We start from the raw sequence: 21,135 nt of genomic DNA on the forward strand, positions 1-21,135 counted from the left end.
ATACATAAAAAGTACACTCATTGACCACCCTACACCAGCTCGTTAATGCAAATATCCAATTAGCCAATCATGTGTCAGCAACTCAATGCATAAAGTCCTGTAATCATGGTCAAGAGGTTTAATTATTAATCGGGAAGAAATACAATCTAAGTGACTGACGGTGGGATGATTGTTGGTACCAGACAGAGATCTCAGAAACTGCTGATTTCCTCTTGGTCAATGGGAAGTTTTAGATATTGAGATAGAGTGAACATTAAGGGGCTGCTTCCAATAGTGGGAGCATCTAGGACAGAGGGTACAGCCTTAGAATAGAAAGACATCTCTTTAGAACAGATATGAGGAGGAATTTCTTTCGCCACTGGGTGGTGGATCTCTGTAATTCACTGCCACAGATGGCTGTAGAGGCCATGTCATTGAGTATGTTTAACGTAGAGGTTGATAGGTTCTTGATTAGTCAGGCATCAAAGGTTATGGGGAGAAGGCAGGAGAATGGGGTTGACAGGGATGATAAATCAGCCATGATGGAAAGGCATAGTAGACTCAATAGGCCAAATTGCCTAATTCTGGTCCGATGTCTCACGGTTTCTGTGTTGTGCTTCTGACTGCCAAACCTTCATCAATCAGCAATGATGTACGAACAGATTCAGATTCACTTGTTGATCAGGTGTACTTTGAAACTACATGAAATATGTCATCTACGTTAACAATCAACAAAATCCAGGGGTGTGGGGGGGCAGCCACAAGTGTCACCACATATTCCGACACCAACATGGCATGCCCACAATGTTCAGCAGGACAACACAGAACATAACAACAACAGCAACAAAGCAACATCAGCAATGCAATTCTCTTTCCTCCCTCCCTCCCACCCAGCCAGCCATACACACACGGACAGTCCTCAAACCCCAGGACAGGATGCCTTCATGGTTCTGTAGACATAAGACCTCCGACTGCCCCAGTATATTTGCAAACTCAGGCCTTTGATGTCAGGCTTCCGATTTTCCTGGTGGATTAACAAACCCAGGCCTTTGGCATTGGGCATCCAACTTTCCCCATGGATTGACAAACCCAGGCCTTTGATGTCAGGCCTCCAACTTTCCCCATGGATTCACAAACCCAGACCTTCATTGTGGGCCTCTGAATTCCCCAGCGGATTCACAAACCCAGGCCTTCGTTGTGGGGCCTCTGAATTCCCCAGCGGATTCACAAACCCAGGCCTTCGGCATTGGATCTCTAACTTCCCCAGTGATGGATAATGTTCTTTTCTCCAGGGAAAGGCATTTGAAAAGTAGGGGCATAGATATAGGGCCAGAGGGAAAAGATTTACAGTTGAAGCCAGTCATTTACATACACCTTAGCCAAATACATTTAAACTCAGTTTTTCACAATTCCTGACATTTAATCCTAGAAAACATTCCCTGTCTTAGGTCAGTTAGGATCACTACTTTATTTTAAGATTGTGAAATGTCAGAATAATAGCAGAGAGAATGATTTATTTCAGCTTTGATTTCTTTCATCACATTCCCAGTGGGTTAGAAGTTTACATACACTTTGTTAGTATTTGGTAGCATTGCCTTTAAAATGCTTAACTTGGGTATAACATTTTGGGTAGACTTCCACAAGCTTCACACAATAAGTTGCTGGAATTTTGTTCCATTCCTCCAGACAGAACTGGTGTAACTGAGTCAGGTTTGTAGGCCTCCTTGCTCGCACACGCTTTTTCAGTTCTGCCCACAAATTTTCTATCGGATTGAGGTCAGGGCTTTGTGATGGCCACTCCAATACCTTGACTTTGTTGTCCTTAAGCAATTTTGCCACAACATTGGAGGTATGCTTGGGGTCATTGTCCATTTGGAAGACCTATTTGCGACCGAGCTTCAACTTCCTGGCTGATGTCTTGAAAATTTGCTTCAATATATCCACATAATTTTTCTTCCTCATGATGCCATCTATTTTGTGAAGTGCACCAGTCCCTCCTGCAGCAATGCACCCCCACAACATGATGCTGCCACCTCCATGCTTCACAGTTGGGATGGTGTTCTTTGGCTTGCAAGCCTCAACCTTTTTCCTCCAAACATAACAATGCTCATTATGGCCATTGTCCTGACGAAGGGTCTCGGCCCAAAACGTCGACAGCGCTTCTCCCTATAGATGCTGCCTGGCCTGCTGTGTTCCACCAGCATTTTGTGTGTGTTGTCATTATGGCCAAACAGTTTAATTTTCGTTTCATCAGACCAGAGGACATTTCTCCAAAAAGTAAGATCTTTGTCCCCATGTGCACTTGCAAACTGTAGTCTGGCTTTTTTATGGCAGTTTTGGAGAATTGGCTTCATCCTTGCTGAGCAGCCTTTCAGGTTATGTCGATATAGGAGTCGTTTTACTGTGGATATAGATACTTGTCTACCTGTTTCCTCCAGCAGCTTCACAAGGTCCTTTGCTGTTGTTCTGGGATTGATTTGCACTTTTCACACCAAAGTATGTTCATCTCTAGGAGACAGAATGCGTCTCCTTCCTGAGCGGTATGACGGCTACGTGGCCCCATGGCGTTTATACTTGCGTACTATTGTTTGTACAGATGAATGTGGTACCTTCAGGCATTTGGAAATTGCTCCCAAGGATGAACCAGACTTGTGGAGGTCCACAAATTTTTTTTCTGAGGTCTTGGCTGATTTCTTTTGATTTTTTTTGTAAACTTCTGACCCACTGGAATTGTGATATAGTCAATTAAGAGTGAAATAATCTGTCTGTAAACAATTGTTGAAAAAATTACTCTTGTTCTGCACAAAGTAGATGTCCTCAACGTCTTGCCAAAACTATAGTTTGCTAATATGAAATCTGTGGAGTGGTTAAACAATGAGTTTTAATGACTTCTACCTAGGTGTATGTAAACCTCTGACTTCAACTGTAAATGGGACCTGAGGTTCCACTCTTTCACGCAGAGGGTGGTAGGTATATGAAAGGAGATGTTAGAGGAAGTGGCTGAGGCAGGTACAATAGTACCATTTAAGAAACACTTGGATCGGTACATGGAGCGGTTGGTTTCAGAGGAACATTGGCCAAATGCAAGAAATTTGGTCTAGCTGGGAGGACGATATGTTCGTAATGGATTATTAGGCCAAAGTGTCTGTATCCCTGTTGCATTGCTTTGTGACTCTATGACACTAACTGTTTGCTTTTCCATTTTGTTTCAAGCCTTCCAACAGATTCAAGCAGTACTCTAGTGAAGTAAGACACAAAGATTGAAACTTTACAACATAAATAATTTAACACTTCAACTTGGTGTTGGCATTTCAGAGGAGCTGTCCTGGCCACAGCACATAGTGCCACCACAAAATAAACATGCAGTGCCTCTACTTTCATAGAAGTCTGCATGTCATTTAAAACTTCGACAAACTTCTATAGGTGTGTGGTGGAGAGTAAATTGACTGGCTGCATCATAGCCTGGTATATAAACACCAATAGCCTTGAGTGGAAGAGCCTGCAAGAAGCAGTAGTTACAGCTCAGTCCATCATGGGTAAAGTCCTCCCCACCATTAAGGGCATCTACAAGGAACGCTGTCGCAGGAAGGCAGCATCCATCAGCAAGGACCCGCACCGCACAGGCGCAGCTGTCTTCTTGCTCCTGCCATCAGGAAGAAGGTACAGGAGCCTCAGGTTCAAACCACCAGGTTCAGAAACAGTTATTATCCCTCAACCATCAGGCTTTTGAACCACAGCGGTTAACTTCGCTCACCTTATCATTAAAATCTTCACACAACCTATGGACTCACTATCAGGGACCCTTCATCTCATGTTCTCGATATTTATTGCTTATTTATTTATTATTATTTTGCTTGTTTTTTGTTGTTTCTTTGTATTTACTGTGCATGTCTGCAAGAAAATGAATCTCAGGTAGTATATGGTGGCATGTAAGTATTTTGATAATAAATTTACTTTGAACTTTTCACCACGAGACTTAATACGACAGCTTTTAATTCAATTCAATATTTCAAGATTGTTTAATATCATTTGCAGTACACAAGTGTAAGGAGAATGAAATAATTGCTACTCCAGATCTGATGCCGCACAAAAACACACACAAGATAAAGAACAGAACAATAATATTAAAAAACACACAATAAATATAAATGCATAAATAAGACAGGTTATCTACATTGCTCCAAAGAGACTCAAGGCTGTACATCTGGACCAATGAATTTAAAATTAATTTGAATACTTTTTGGAAGTCATTGGTTTTAAATGAACTATTTAAATAATTTTCTGTCATATAGCAAAGTCGAGACCCTGTGTTTTTGAAGTTCTGTGCATTTTATGCACTCACATGAATCAATTGTCTATCTGACAGCTTCCAGAAACCACTCCTACCCATTTTCACAAAACACATTACTAAAAGCTGTTAATCTTTCGCCTGCAGTTGGGTCTGAAAGAAAGAAACAACTCCTTTAAGAGTAACAATACACATTGCACAGTTCTACAATCAAAAATATTTTGGCCTCACTGCTATTTAAATGGAACTAAAATTCAAACATAATTTAATATCCGTACATTAATCATTGCCAATCCTGCAATCTGCCTCTTGTTCTTTACCAGCAGCATGCATGTTTTTTTTCCAAATAAAACTCTATCTAGATTTTCTTTGGTTATATCAAAGTTTCTTTTACACAGCCAGAATCTCAGATCCAAAAGGTTCAGGGACAGTATTAGCCTTCAACCATCAGGCTTCTGAACCAGCGTGGATAACTTCACTCACTCAACAATGAACTGATTCCAGAATCTATGGAGTCACTTTCAAGGACTCTAGAATTTATATGCAAGTGTTTGTTTATATATTTATATATCTATCTTTCTTGTATTTCACTGTTTGACTTCTTTTGTACTTTGTGTGTAGTTTTTTACTGATACAATTGTACTTTGTGTTCTGCTGTGAATGCCTGCAAGAAATGGAATCGCAGGATAGCATGTGATGACATATATGTACTTCGATAATAAATTTACTTTGAGGGTGGTTGGTGTGTGGAACGTGCTGCCCGGGGTGGTGTGGATACATCAGGGACATTTAAGACACTCATAGGCACGTGGATGATAGAAAAATGGAGGGCGACATGAGAGGGAAGGATTAGATTGATATAAGAGGAGATTAAAATGTTGTCACAGCATTGTGGGCTGAAGGGTCTGTACTGTACTGTACTGTAATGCTCTATGTTTGATGTTGTTACCCTTGTATTCTCTGTTTGTATTTGTCTCATGCACAGAAAACAACTGGTTAAAGGTTGTATTGCACACTGCAGGTTCACAACTATTACGACCAAGTTTAAACTTGTAGAATTTAAAAATCTATCACACAAGTGTATGTCTTTCTCTGCATGTTTTAAGATGACCTTATTACAAATTCTACTCACCACTTTGGATCTAATTGAAAATTAAGTTGAGCATTGTATAAAATACATTGCTCATACACTTTCACCCAACTTGCACTAAAACTGAAGACCAATTTACTGTTCCTTTATTTTTATTTAGAGATATAGCAAGGTAACCATCCCTCTCAGCCCAACAAGCCCACACTGCTCAACTGACCGATCAGCCTACTGACCCGTATGTCTTGGATTGTGGGAGGGAACAGGAGCACCCAGAGGAAATCCATACAGTTACGGGCAGAATGTACAAACTCCTCACAGATGGTGGCAGCAATTGAACCTGGGTTGTTAGTGTTGTAACAGTGTTACACTACTAAGCTACCCTTTAGTAGCAGACACCACTAACCAAATGCTTTCTATCAAGGGCCACTGACAGGTAGAAAGACAAAAGACAGCCCAAATGCAGGCCATTTTCATAAACACAAGATGCTGGAAATACACAGTAACACAACTCAAAATGTTGGAGGAACTCGGCAGGTCAGGCAGCATCTACGGAGTGGAATAAAGAGTTGACGTTTTGGTCTGAGACCCTTCATCAGTACTAGAAAGGAAGGGGGAATTTGCCAGAACAAGAAGGTGGGAGTGGGGAAGGAGTACACTCTGGCAGGGGATAGGTGAAACCAGGGGATGGGGTGGTAGGTGGTAGGGGAGTGTGATGAAGTGGAAATCATGGAGGACATAGGCAGACAAGGTAAAGAAGGAATTTAATAGAAGAGGACATCTCAAAATGCTTTGAGCCCTTCCATGAAGCAGGATCAATGTTCAACAATATGGAGTTTTCCATAAATAATTAACTATATCAATTAGCCACTGTTTATTTTACAGGTGGTAGGGACATTTTTCTCTGGCCAAATGCACAATAACCACTTGCAGGAAAAGTTCAAATAAAAATCCAACTATGGTTAATTATTGATTTACAATTTAAATTGACTGACATACTCTGCACACACTTAAATTGCATAACAAACAAGAAGTACCTTAATTATACAATGTGTTTCTGTTTCATTCTACTAAAAGTTTGGAACACACTTTGTTATTGTGAAAGAAAGATCTTTATGTTCAGTGAAAGTGCACTATCTCAGGGAATAATGTAGGTTACCATGGTTGTAAAACTCATTTGTATTGATACTTCATTAAAGGTACACTCAGTGGCTACTTTATTAGGTACACCTGTACACCCACTCATTAATGCAAAATCTAATCAGCCAATCATGTGGCAGCAACCCAATGCATTAAAGTTTACAGACATGGTCTAGAGATTCAGTTGTTGCAACCAAACATCAGAATAGGGGACAAAATGTGATCTAAATGACTTTGACCATAGAATGACTGTTGGTGCCAGATGGGGTGATTTGAGTATCTCAGATCAGCTGATCTCCTGGAATTTTCACACACAACAGTCTCCAGAGTTCACAGAGAATCGTGCAAAAACAAAAAAAAACATCCAGTGAGTACCAGTTCTGTGGGTGTAAACAGCTTGTTAATGAGAGGACTGAGGAGAATGGCCAGACCGGTTCAAGCTGACAGGAAGGTGACAGTAACTCAGATAACCACACATTACAACAGTGGTGTGCAGATTGTCTCTGAACGCACAACACGGCAAACCTTGAAGTGGGAGCTTCAGCAGCAGAAGACCCAGAACATACACTCAGTGGACACTATATCTGGTACAAGATGTACCTATTAATGTGACCACTGAATGTATGAAGTGTGGGTCATCTGTTCATTTAAGTCTTACTACAATTTACATTTCTAAACATTTCTTACTTTATAAACACATGGAATGGTGGAGGAACTCAGCAGATGAGGCAGAGTAATAAAGAGTTGCCATTTCAGGCCATGACCCCTCTCATGACTGGAAAGGAAAGAGATCAGAAATAAGAAGATGGGAGAAGGGGAATGAGTACAAGCTGGCAGGTATTAGTGAGATCAGGTGAGGGGGAAGGGGGTAGGTGATGTAAGAAGTTCAGGGGGATTGATGGAGGTGGTTCAAAGCTGAAATATCAGTATGTAGGCAGTATTCAACTCTGAGATTTGTCTTCCCACAGGTAGCCACAAAACAAAGGAAACCATGGAACCTGTTCAATGTAGACATTCAACACGCAGCACGCAAAAAAGAACAAGTCGCGCAAACAGCAAAGAAACGAGTAAAAAACAAAAAAAAACATGGAACATAAATCATCAAACCACAGTTAAAGGGCCGAAGAAGAAGAAATCTGATAGGAGAGGAGAGTGGAGAATGGAAGAAAGGGAACCAGTGGGAGAAGATGGGCAGGTGACGAGAAGAGAAGGGGTGGAAGAGGAACTAGAATGGGGATGGAAAAAGAGAGAAGGAAGGAGGGAGGAGAAATTACAGGAAGTTAGAAAAATTGATGTTCATGCTATCAGGTTGGAGACTACCCAGACAGAATATGAGGTGTTGCTCCTCCAACTTGAGAGAGGCTTCATTGAGGCAGTAGATGAGGCCATGGACCAATAAGTCAGAATGGGAAGTCAAATTGAAGTGGATAGCCATCGAAAGATCTGCCTTTTGTAGTGGACAGAGCTAAAAGGTCCCCCAGTCTGTGTTGGGTCTCACTGACGCAGAGGAGGCTGCACTGGGAGCACTGGATACAACAGATGTCCTAGAAAACTTCCCTCACCTGTAAGGACTGTTTGGGGCCCTGAATGGCGTTGAGGGAGGAGATTGAGAGACAAGTGCAGCAATTGTCCTGCATGCTATTTATTTATATCTTCGTTTGCAGTTTGTTTACAATTAGCAGTTCTTGATGGTTACAATCTACAGTTTTTGTTCCATAGATTTGTTAAGTATGCTCACAGAAAAAGAAACTCAAGGTTGTACGTGGTGACATGCATGAACTCAGATAATAAATTTTTCTTTAAACTTTGTAGGGATATGTGCCAGGAGGGAGATTTGGGAAAGCAAACACATTGTGTGTGTTGCTCCAGATTCCAGCATCTGCAATATCTCTTGTGTTCAGGCAGAATAGATGCCATCCCCACAACTTAAGCCTTATGTACTTCCTTAGTATTTTTTCACCTCTCTTTTTGCACTCATTTATTTTCTTTATTGTAATTTTTAGTTTTTATTACAATGTATTGCAACATACTGCTGCCACAAAATAATAACTTTCATGACATTGGAATTTAATGCCGACAAGTGCGAGGTATTGTTCTTCAGTAGGGCCAACCAGGGTAGGTCTTACACAGTGAACGGTAGGGCACTGAGGAGTGTGGCAGAACAAAGGTGTCCAGGAATACAGGTACATCATTTGTTGAAAGTGGTAAATAAGTAAATAAGGTCGTAAAGAAAGTTTTTGGCACATTAGCCTTCATAAATCAAAGTATTGAGTACAGGCGATGGGATGTTATGTTGAATTTGTATAAGAGGCCTATTTTGGAGTATTGTGTGCAGTTTTGATCACCTACCAACAGGAAAGATGTAAGCAAGTTTGAAAGAGTACAGATGAAATTTCTAAGGATGTTGCCAGGTCTGGAGGAACTGAGTTATAAGGTAAGATTGAATAGGCTAGGACTTCCATTGAATGTAGAAGATTGAGAGAAGATTTGATAGAGCTAAACAAAATTATGAGGGGTATAGATAGGGTAAATGTAAGCAGACTTTTTCCATTGAGGTTGGATGGAACTACAACCAAAGGTCATGAGTGAAGGATGAAAGGTGAGAAGTTTAAAGGGAACGTGAGGGGAAACTTCATTCAGAGAGTTGTGAAAGTGTGGAATGAGCTGCCAGCACAAGTAGTGAATGCAAGCTCAATTTCAATGTTTAAGCAAAGTTTGGATAGGTACCTGGATGGTTGGGGTACAGAGGGCTATGGTCCCAGTGCGGGTTGATGGGAGGAGGCAGTTTGAATGGTTTTGGCATGGACTAGATGGGCTGAAGAGCCTATTTCTGTGCTGTACTTCTCTATGACTATCCCGGTGATATTAACCCTGATTCCCAATCTGAGTTGTGAGTGAAGCTGGCTGCGTGCCACACAACTTTCTGTGTTTACCACCTTTTCGTGGAGCTTGTTGTGTTCATCTTGTTGTGGGCAGTCTTTCATCGATTCTATAGTGTTTCTCTGTATTTACTGTGAATACCCACTGGAAAACAAATCTCAAAGCAGTGTATGGTGACATATATGTACTTCGATAATAAATTTACTTTGAACTTTTTACTTTGTAACTGATGAGGCAGTCACACTTCCTGATGTGAAATCTGGTGCATAACACAATCTTCTCACCAGGTCATCCCTACATTAAATCTCTGTGAGAAAACTGGATATTTCAAACAAGCATTTCCTTAATGCATGTTAATAGTGTTTCAGAGATGTCAGGTTGCATGTGAATGAGCAAAATATGTCAGTTAATGCATTTTCCTTCATAAATACTTAGCAACCATATGCTCTGATCCCCAGTATTGTCAAGGAAACAGCAAGAGACTTTAGATTTAAATATCCTGAAAGACAAAGTACATTTATCATCAAATAATGTATATATCACCGTATTCTACTTTGAGATCCATTTGCTTGCAGGCATTTACAGGAAAATAATGAATTGCAACAGAACGTATGAAAAAATATACATGAACAAGCACTCCGCCATGGATGGCCCGAAGCCCATCTGTGAACAGAGGGTTAGGCATGGGGCAAGCGATTCCACCCTGTAAAAACCCAGAGCAACAGAAGCTCCAAAGGATTCATCCCTGGGAGGGGAAAGTCTGAAGGTCTGGCCCAGGATAGAGGACTCTGGCAAGCTGCTATCAGCAGCCTGTGCCCCAATATGGGTGATGGGCTTAACAAGAAGATATATAAACAAAAACTGACAACCAATGTGCAAATAAAAAAACTAAATAAGGCCATATTCCGGCTACAGGAGCAAAACCTCACTGGCCTGCGAACAAAAGAAATATCTAGTAATTTCTATACAGACCGCATTCTGATTGTTTATCTGCAATACATTTCTCTGTAGGTGTTACACTTTCTTCTGTATTTTTATTAGGGCAGCATGTTAGTGTGGCGGTTAGCGTGATGCTATACAGCACTAGCAATTGGGCTTCAGTTCCTACCACTGTCTATAAGGAGAGTGTACATTCTCCCAGAGAGTGTGCGTGTTTCCTCTGGGTGCTCTGGTTTCCTCTCATATTCCAAATATGTACAGGTTACTGGTGGTAACTAGTGAGCATGCTGTGTTGCTATGTTGACACTGGAAACATGATGACACGTGGGCTACCCCTATCACATCCTCAGACTGTGTTGGTCTTCGACCCAAATGAAGCACGTCGCTATATGTTTCGATGTACATCTAGTTCAGGTTTAATTGTCCATAAATGATTACCCATGAATACAGCCAAATAAAACAGTGTTACTCCGAGGCCAAGGTGCAAACACAGTGCCAACAGTCATACACAGCGCATGGCACATTTCTTATCTTATCTTTTATATCCTTGCTTTTATATTCTAATCCTCTCTAAATGAAAGCTAAGTCATTTCAAGAGGATTCAAATCTAAAAGCAAAGACATAATGATAAGGCTTTATAAAGGACAGGTGAGGCCTCCCTTGGCGTATTCTGAGTAGTTTTGGACCCCTTATCTCAGAAGGGATTACTTACTTTAGAGAAGGTTCAAAGGAGGTTCACAAAAATGATTGCGGGATTGAAAGGCTGATCATATGAGGAGTGTTTGATGGCACTGGGTCTGGAATTCAGAAGAATGGGAAAGGACTCCCATTGAAAACTATTGAATGGTGAAAGGCCTTGATAGAGTGGATGTGGAGATGATGTTTCCTCTGGTGGGAAAGTCTAAGACCAGAGGAAAGAGCCTTAGAATAAAGTGGTGTCCATTGAGAACAGAGATGAGGAGGAAAGTTCTTCAGCCAGAGGGTGGTGAATCTGTGGAATTCATTGCCAACGGAGGCTGTGAAGGCCAAGTCATTGGGTATAGTTAAGCCGAGGTTGATGAGATTCTTGATTAGTCAGTGTGTGAAGGGATACGGGGAGAAGGCAGGAGACGGGGCTGAGAGTGGTGGATCAGCCATGATGAAATGACAGAGCAGACTCGATGGGCTAAATGGCCTAATTCTGCTCCTATACCTTATGGTCTAATGGCACATATAGAACAGCAGTAAACATACAGTTACACAAAAAATATTTATAGCCCAAGTCCCTGACTTCACAAGTATTGTCAGCAAGAACAAGCCTGCAGCAATCTGCAGATAAATGCAAACCATTTAGAGCATAGAAAACCTACAGCACAATTCAGGCCCTTCGGCCCACTGTGCCGAACATGTCCCTACCTTAGAACTATCTAGGCTTTACCCATAGCCCTCTGTTTTTCTAAGCTCCATGCAGCCATCCAGGAGTTTCCACATCCACTACCGTCACTGGCTGCCCATTTCACGCACTCATCACTCTCTGCATAAAAAACTTTTCCCTGACATCTCTGTACCTACTTCCAAGCACCTTAAAACTGTGCCCTCTTGTGCTAGCTATTTCAGCCCTGGGAAAAAGCCTCTGACTATCCACATGATCAATGCCTCTCATTATCTTGAACAGCTCTATCAGGTCACCTCTCATCCTCCGTTGCTCCATGGAGAAAAGGCCGAGTTCACTCAACCTATTCTCATAAGGCATGCTCCCCAATCCAGGCAACATCCTTGTAAATCTTCTCTGCACCCTTTCTATGGTTTCCACGTCCTTCCTGTAGTGAGGCAACCAGAACTGAGCACAGTACTCCAAGTGGGGTCTGACCAGGGTCCTATATAGCTGCAACATTACCTCTCGGCTCTTAAACTTATTTTTGTTTATTCAGAGATAAGACCTTAAGATATAGGGGCAGAACTATTGGCCAATTGGATCCACCATTCCATCACAGCTGATTTACTATCTCTCTCAATCTTTTTCTCTTGCCTTTTCCCCATAACCTTTGACTCCATGACCATAGACAATAAGACATAGGAGAAGAATTAGGCCATTTGGCCTATCACGTCTGCTCTGCCATTCAGTCATAGCTGATCCTTTTTCCCTCTCCTTGATTCCGTTACTAATCAAGAGCCTATCAACCTCCACTTTAAATATATCCAATGACTTGGCCTCGAAAGCCATCTGTGGAAATAAATTCCACAGATTTACCACCCTCTGGCTAAAGAAATTCCTCCTCATTTTTTTTCTAAATGGATGCCCTTCTATTCTGTGGCTGTGTCCTCTGATCCTAGACTCACCCACTACAGGAAACATTCTCTCTACATGCACTCTATCTAGACACTCTGGATGGTGCTCCTGTAAAAATTGGTTACAATGTTAGGACTGTATTCTTTAGAACATAGAAGATTGAGAGGAGAGTTGATAGAGGTATACAAAATTGTCGGGGGTATAGAAAAGGTAAATGCAAGCAGGCTTTTTCCACTGATTTTGGGTGTGACTTCATCCAGAGGTCATGGGTTAAGAGTGAAAGGTGAGAAGGTTAAGGGGACCATGAGGGGAAACTTCTTCACTCAGAGGGTCATGAAAGTGTGGAATGAGCTGACAGCACAAGTGGTGCATGCGAGTTTGATTTCAACGTTTAAGAGAAGTTTGGATTGGTACATGGATAGTAGGGATATGGAGGGCCATGGTCCTGGTGCAGGTCGATGGGAATGTACAGGTTAAATATTTTTGGCATGGACTAGAAGGGCTAAGGGACCTGTTTCTGTGTAATATTCCTCTATAACTCTGATGATGGGGGAGTCGACATATCTTGTTTGCTTTAATCTCCTCAATAAGTTGAGATGCTTCTCTGCTTTCTTGACCAAATTGGTTGTGTTGAGGGACCAGGTGAGATTGTTCATTATACATACTCCCAGAAACTTGGTGTTCCTGACTTTCTCCAAGGAGGAGCTGAGTATCTGTAGTGAGGAGTGATCACCTTCCTAAAATACAAAATCATGTGTTTAGTCTTGTTGAGGATCACGATGTTGAACTTGCACGATTCTGACAGTCACGCTACCTCCTCTCTGTACGTTGTCTCGTCTTTGTTGTTAATGAGGCCAGGCGCTGTTGTGTCATCAGCGAACTTGATGATTCTGTTTGATATCAATCAAACCGAAATCAGGAAATCCTTGGTTCCTTGAAAGCAGGAAATGACTTGAAATTATTTGAAATAATTGGATCAAACCGAAATTAGGAAATCCCTGTTTCCTTGAAAGCAGGAAATAACTTGAAATATCTAGATCGAACCAAAATCAAGAAATCCTTGGTTCCTTGAAAGCGGGAAATGACTTCTTTTTCATCAATTTTCATCTTCTTGTAGTTGTAGCTCAAACATCTATAAATTCACCAAAGACAAAACTGTTGTTGGCAAAACCTCAGATGGAGATAGGGAGACATACAGGAGTGAGATACAGTAGATCAGCTGGTTGAGTGCTATTGCAACAGCAACTTTGCACTCAACATCAGTAAGACCAACAAACTTATCGAGGGATCAGCAGTGAAAAAGGTGAGCAGCTTCAAGTTCCTGGTTGTCAACATCTCTGAGGATCTATCCTGGGGCTAACATATTGATGCCTATACAAATGAAGCATACCAACAGCGATATTGCATTTCGAGTTTGAGGAGATTTAGTATGTCACCAAAGACACTGGTAAATTTCTACAGATGTACCATAGAGACCATTCTAACTGTTTGCATCATCATCTGGTATGGGGGTGGTGGGGGGGGGGGGGGGGGGGGGAGGTGTCAATCTCCAGGACTGGAAAAGCTGCAGTAAGTTGTAAACTCAACCTACTCCATCATGGGCACGAGTCTCCCCAGCATCGAGGGCATCTTCAAACGGCAATGCCTCAACAAAAGTGGTATATATCATTAAAGATCTTCACAATCCAGGACATGCTACTATCAGAGAGGAAACACACACTGAACAGTTTAAGAACAGCTTCTTCCCCTGCACCATTAGAATCCATGAACCAATGAACACTACTTCGGTATTTTAAACACAAGAGATTCTGTGGAAGCTGAAGTCTAGAGCAAAACACACAAAATGCTGATGGAACTTAGCAGGTCAGGCAGCATCTATGGAAAGGAATAAAGAGTTTATATTTTGTGCCGAAATGTCACATGGTATATATGTTATCTCACAATCTTGCTCGCTTTTTGCAATATTCATTGTTTTATATTCCTTATTGCAGCTATAGTAATGTTTATGCCTTGCACTGTAAAGCTGCTGCAAAACAAATTTCACTACATACATCAGTGAAAATAATTCTGATTCTGATTCTGGATTTTAATAGCATCCATATTTTGTGCTAATAAGATTTCCACTTAGACAGTAAAATATGTGCAGTTAGAAAAAGCTTGAGAGTATAACTGTAACCTTGAAGCCTGTGTTCAAAATTAAAAGTTCAAAATAGATTTATTATCAAAAGCAAGAAAGTCTTACTTATTACTGAGAATTCATTTGGAGCACGGTGAGGAACTTTTCAATTTTCAAAGTATATTTACTATCAAAATATCTCCATATACAACCCTGAGATTTATTTTCTTGCAGGCATTTACAGTAGAACAAAGAAATAAAACAGAATCAATGAAAAGTTGCACACAGACTGACAAATGACCAATGTGTGAAAGAAGGTGCCACGGTGGTGTGATAGCACAATGCTATTACAGCTCGTGCCGTCAGAATTCACAGTTCAATTCTCACGTCATCTGTAAGGAGTCTGTACATATTTGCCGTGGAACGCGTGGGTTTCCTGTGGGTGCTCCGCTTTCCACCCACAGTCCAAAGTCATACCGGCTGGTAGGTTAATTGGTCATTGCAATTGTCCCATTTTTTGGTCTAGGGTTATATTGGAGGTTACTGGGCGGTGTGGCCTGAAGACGAGAAGGGCCTGTTCCATGCTGAATCTCAATAAATAAAGGAAGAAAAAGACAATCTGTGCAAACACAATATAAAACAAAAAATGGTGAAGTATAGTTCTGGTAAACATTACCTCCTCCATCGCAGCAATGAGGTTCTGAGTGGATTTGCTGATGTCCCCTCCCATTGACGGTGCACCGCTGCCCGATGTGAGGTAAGTTGACCCAGGACTGGGATGACCATTGATTTCCATACTGTAGCTGGCTTTTACTGGCCAGCAGAACTGGTTGTGTAGGATAAAATATACCACAAAAACATACAGACCCTGCAAAACACAACCCAACATATTATTAAGAGTGCAGTAAACAGGATATATATTCATATGTAAAAAAGATGGGGCCAAGCTGCGGCTTCTGTTAAGGTTGGGCCTTAGACATGGTTGTTTTTTTTTTAGATTTGTAGGGGTGGTTTTGGGGGCAGGGAGGGTTGTTAAGGATCAGGTTAAGGTTTAGGAACAGGGATGTGTGGGAAGCCGGTATGTCTTGGGAAATGTGGGAGGAAACTAAAGCCCCTGAAGAAATCCATACAGTCATGGGGAGAAAGTACAAACTCCTTACAGACAGCAACCTGGGTTGTTGCACTGTAAAGCACTGTGCTAACCACTACACTACCGTGCCACACTTTTATCGATGTGGGCAGGTTTTAATTGCCAGTACCTAATTGCTCTTGAGATGTTGGTGGTGAGATGTTAGTTGTGTAGATGTTGGTGAGATGTTGCTGGTGAAATGTTGGTGAGATGATGGTGAGCTGCCATCAGGAACAGCTGTAGTCGCTGTGGTAAAACAACAGCCACAATATAATTGAAGAAGGAGTTCCAGGATTTAAACCAAGTGTTGGTAAAAGAAAAGCAAAATACATTCAGTGCCCACTTCATTAGGTACATCTGTACACCTACTCATTAATGCAAATATCTAATCAACCAATCTTGTGGTAGCAGGACAATGCATAAAAGCATGCAGACATGGTCAAGCAGTTCAATTGTGTTCAGACAAAACATCAGAATGGGGAAGAAATGTGATCTAATGGACTTTGAGTGTGGAATGATTGTTGGTGCCAGATGGGGTGGTTTGAGTATCTCAGAAACTGCTGATCTCCTGGGATTTTCATGCATAACAGTCTCCAGTGTTAACAGAGAATGGTGTGAAAAACAAAAGATAACATCCAGAGAGTGCCAGTTCTGTGGATAAAAACACCTTGTTAATGAGACAAATCAGAGGAGAATGGCCAGTCTGACTGAAACTGACAGGAAGGTGACAGTAACTCAAATACTTATGTGTTATAACAGTGGTGTGCAGAAGGGCATCTCTGAATGGACAACATGTGGAACCTTGAATTGAATGGGTACAGCAGCAGAAGACCACGAACATACACTCAGTGGCCACTGTATTACGTACCAAATAAAGTGGCCACTGAGTGTACAGTGAATGCTTATGTATTTTACAAGCTAAATATCAGGACCTGGTGGGGCAGTATCAGAGACAGGTAGAGGGCACGATGTGAGCCTACAGAAGTAGGCTGTAAAGGTTTTGATGGCTGATCGCTGTGCAGATTGTAATCTCTCTTTTCCATTATGGGGGCTGCAAAGCCATCAGGAACATCACAGAGGTTGCTGAGCAAGCCTCCAGATGCCTATGGGTCAAGAAATGTGACCCATGGACCAGCACAGTTGGGACACAAACCAGGGCCTCATCAACCCTGGCTGGGTCACCTGGGCGAGGGTGTCTGACGTTGAAAGACCCGAAACACCTGATGATGCCAGGTTACCTCACTGATGATGCGTCCCAGTTCATCCTAGGGTGTATCTCAGCAACATGAACAAAATTGTTCATATGACAATAGAACAAACTAAGATTAGATTGATTTTTCACTTTTCATAACCCATCTGTATGTTGCTAATAATACATGAGTACTGCACTCACCTGCAGGATATTGAAGATAGCATACAGGATTAATATCCAGAAGTGTCTGTACGCCATGTGCAGGCCTCCCCAAAGCCATGTCAACGATATCAATGCAAAAAGGTACAGAACCAGAGGAACTTCTGTAAATACAGTGAGAGTACTTATCAGTTTCGGAACATATTCTTTGAACAGGAAACCTTTCAGGTCCTGTTAGAATACCAATAGGACCTGTTACCAATAAGAAAACCAACAAATACTGGTGGTGGACACGTGTATGTGGCAGGAGAATGAAACCAAACTGAAACACAAAGGACACTGCAGTTGCTATGGTCAAATCAACACGTACAAACAAGCTGGATGAACCAAACTTATGAGCTTTTCTGACCATTCTCATCATTTCTGGTCAGATCTTACAAGCTTCTCTGATAACCATAATCTATCTTCAGAGAATTATGTGAGGAGTTCGCACTTCTGGGGGCAATGGAAGAGGCAGATAAATTAGGGACATTTTAGAAACTCTTAGATTGGTATAGGGATGAAGGAAAAATGATGGGTTTTGTGAGAGAGAAGTGTTAAATTGATCTTGGCATTTGTCAAAAGGCCAGCACGCTGCTGGCTGAAGGGCTGAGGGATCTGTAGTGAGCTGTATTTTGTGTGGGATAAGCTTGAACAATGCATTTTCCAAGCTGGCTCCTTTTGTCAGGCTTTCAAGAGGCCTCAGTCAGATCCAAGTGCTCTCTTTACCCAGAACCTGCATTTAATTCTCATTGAACCCTAATGAATATTGAAAGACCTCAACGGGTGCAAGTTGAGTCACCTTCCACCTTCTCTTTCAGCCTAGGCTTCTTGGGGAAAGTTTACTCTCAGGCAGATCCACCACATGGTCTGGCACAGCAGAACTTGTGAGCAAGAGATCAGACACACATTTTGGGAGGGATCACGAGCTGTAGCTTAGACGCATGGCCAGAATTGATCATGTTTGAAGCTCAGACCTCAGATTTATGAATTGTGGTTCAGTCTCGTTTGAATCTTTTGCTGTTCTCAGCCAAAAGGTATGAATGTGCCTTTTGTACTTTCCACTGGTGTTGGCGTGCCTTTTCTATGCTGCAAATCTATGCGGCAAAGACTGGTCATAGCTGAGGTCAATTACCAAGATAATTGATTCCAATAAGATACTGAGACCACTGGGGAGGCAGGGGAGTCAGTGTTAGATCAGAGGCCCCGCCAGATGAACACAACAACCGTACAAAGGAGGCAGACTCATGGTTATCAAATATAGGTACAAATTCAATTTCAGTTTATTTTCATTCAACCATACACATGTACACCACCAAATGAAGCAACATTCCTCCAGACCAAGGTGCACAACACAGCACATAGAACTCACAAATATAATTCATAAAGTAATATTACCAGTAGTAAATTGACAAATAAAAGATGCATTTACTACACATGTTAGAAAGTAAACAGTATAATGCCACTAGCACTTCATACGTGGAGAGACTGGGTGGTGGCTGGGAGTTCAGTAGTCTCATGGTCTGGCAGAAGAATCTCTTTCCTATCCTAACAGTTCTTGTCCTAATGCTACGGTACCTCCCGCCCAGTGGTAGGGGGTCAAAGAGACCGCTGGACAGATGAGAGGGATTATTGACAAGGCCCTTGCGTACACATAGATCCTGATAAATATCTCTCATAGGTGGAAGAAAGACCCCTTCATAGACGTCCTCTGCACGAAGTAATTGCAATACCAACTGGGTGAAAAAACTAGACAAATAAATTTGTTACTGAAGCTTGTTTAGCAGTTAAAATGAACCAAGGCCTTTCACATACTTTGAATTAAACAGAATCAACATATAAAAGTAGATTAAAGATTAAAGAATAGCTTTATTTGTCACGTACATAGAGTGAAATGCATTGACAAGATGGAACGATCACTGACATTGCTTATCACCTGATACTTCTCTAAATACAGCAGCATGTCAGATGATAATGAGAATATTCTTTCTGCATAAACATACTCTCCACACCAAACAGGTTGCTGGTGAGAATGAAAAAGGGTTCATGACAAATGGACTAATAAGACTCAACATTCAAAGATTCAAAGCACATTTATTATCAAAGAGTGTATAAATCATACATCTGGAAATGTGTCTGCTTACAGGCAGCCACAAAGCAAGAAACCTGAGGAACCCAATTAAAAGAAAGACCAGAAACCACTGGCAAAGAAAGAGAGAGAGAGAGAGAGATAAAACACAGACACCATGCAAACAATAGAAGCACCTGTGGTGAACTACATATACCTGTCTGGACTGCTCCTGTGGCTCCTCCCACAGACCCCTGTATAAAGGCGATTGAGGACTGAGCCCGGCCTCATTCTCCAGGATGTAGTGTTGTTCATTCTTCCAGTCAATAAAAGCCGATATCTCGCTTCTTATGTCTCAGAGTGAGTTATTGATGGTGCATCAATTTTATACACTGTGGAAGCACCCCGAGCCAGACTGTGTCCCAGATCCATTCCCAGAGTAGGCCCAAACCTCTGTCTCTAATGATCACACCAGTGAGACCAAAACGTACAGCAGCTGGATCAGTTTACAGCCTTGGCATTGTGGAGAAAGGAATAAACATTCGCAGGATTTTGAGCAAATGTGGGCCAGTGTTTAAACTGTCCAAGCACCGAGTGGTGGCGTGCTCTAAGACCCAGATCCAGGTGTGGCGACACACCCGGACTGCCTCGCCTGAAGCTGTTCTTGACCTCAGCAAATCAGCTCAGCGCTTGGAGCAATCCAACATCACACATGGGTTTGGTGGACAAGCATCAAAACTCTTCCACATCGACCCCTCTTCAAAACACTTCCTCTATCCTTGGCAGCGATATCACCAACTTCGTCTGCAACTCCAGCTCAAACACGTTGTGCCTCGCAATGCCCCGGCACGACTCATCCCCCAAACCAGCCCCACCTGCCTCCTCTCTGTCTGCGATGATAGTTCACCACAATTTGCTTCATAAAAGATGTTATAAGTAATGCCTCAGTCAAATCTCTTGCCTTACGATGTACCAGTAAGATTTTGCACATCTTCAGTAGCGCCATTTTAAGCTCTGCCTTCAAAATCCTGCATGGATTTTACATATTTATGTATGGGAATTCAGTGAAGAATAGAAAACAGAATTGTTGAAATTTAAGTGAAATAACATGCAAAGAAAACTACAATTTATTTATTTATTGAGAAGCAGCACGGATAGGCCCTTCTGGCTCTGTGAGCTGTGCCTCCCAGTAACACATTGATTCTACCCTAGCCTAACCACGGGACAATTTATAATGACCAATTAACCTACCAGTTCATCTTTGACTATACGAGGAAATTGGAGCACCTGGAGACAACCCACGCTTTCCATGGGGGAGGACATTCAGACTCTTTACTGATGACGTTGGAATTGGACTCCGAACTCCGACTCCCTGAGCAGTGCGCTAACTGCCACACTACCGTGGCAACCAACTTTGTGTATCCAGAAATGGAGAAGATTTAATTTAAGAGCAAAAATAAACTCGTCATTTTTGTTCATGCTTCACGACATCTTAGCACACAATCACTTTACGGTGCCAGCGATCACAGATTTGGATTTAATTCCCGCCACTGTCTGTAATAAGTTTGTACATTTCCCCATGACCACGTAGGTTTCCTCCCACATTCCAAAGATGTATGTTAGGGTTAGTAAGCTGCCAGTTTGCTATGTTGACGCCAAAAGTATGACGACTCCGCGGTTGTCCCACACCCCCCCCAAGCAGATCCCCAACACAAACGATGCATTTCACTGTATGTTTTGATGTTTCAATGTGCATGTGACAAATAAATCTAATCTTTACTGTTTTCTTATTTACAAAAGTTAATAAAAAGTGAAACAAAGTGGATTCCAAGGGAATGATAGCCTTGGTA

At 41.8% G+C, this 21,135-nt stretch overlaps 1 protein-coding gene across 1 annotated transcript in view; it reads right to left on the reverse strand.

Annotated features, from left to right (window-relative positions):
* The window catches only part of adgrv1 (adhesion G protein-coupled receptor V1), a 528,099-nt gene that overhangs the window by 12,822 nt on the left and 494,142 nt on the right, over positions 1-21,135 (reverse strand). The window contains exons 87-88 of the mRNA XM_073066702.1: positions 17,221-17,342; positions 15,375-15,566 (exon numbers count right to left, since the gene is read on the reverse strand). Coding sequence (XP_072922803.1) covers positions 15,375-15,566; positions 17,221-17,342 — 314 coding nt within the window. The remainder of the gene's footprint in view (positions 1-15,374; positions 15,567-17,220; positions 17,343-21,135) is intronic.

This window comes from Hemitrygon akajei, chromosome 2 (assembly GCF_048418815.1).
Source record: "Hemitrygon akajei chromosome 2, sHemAka1.3, whole genome shotgun sequence".
Lineage (NCBI taxonomy): Eukaryota > Metazoa > Chordata > Chondrichthyes > Myliobatiformes > Dasyatidae > Hemitrygon > Hemitrygon akajei.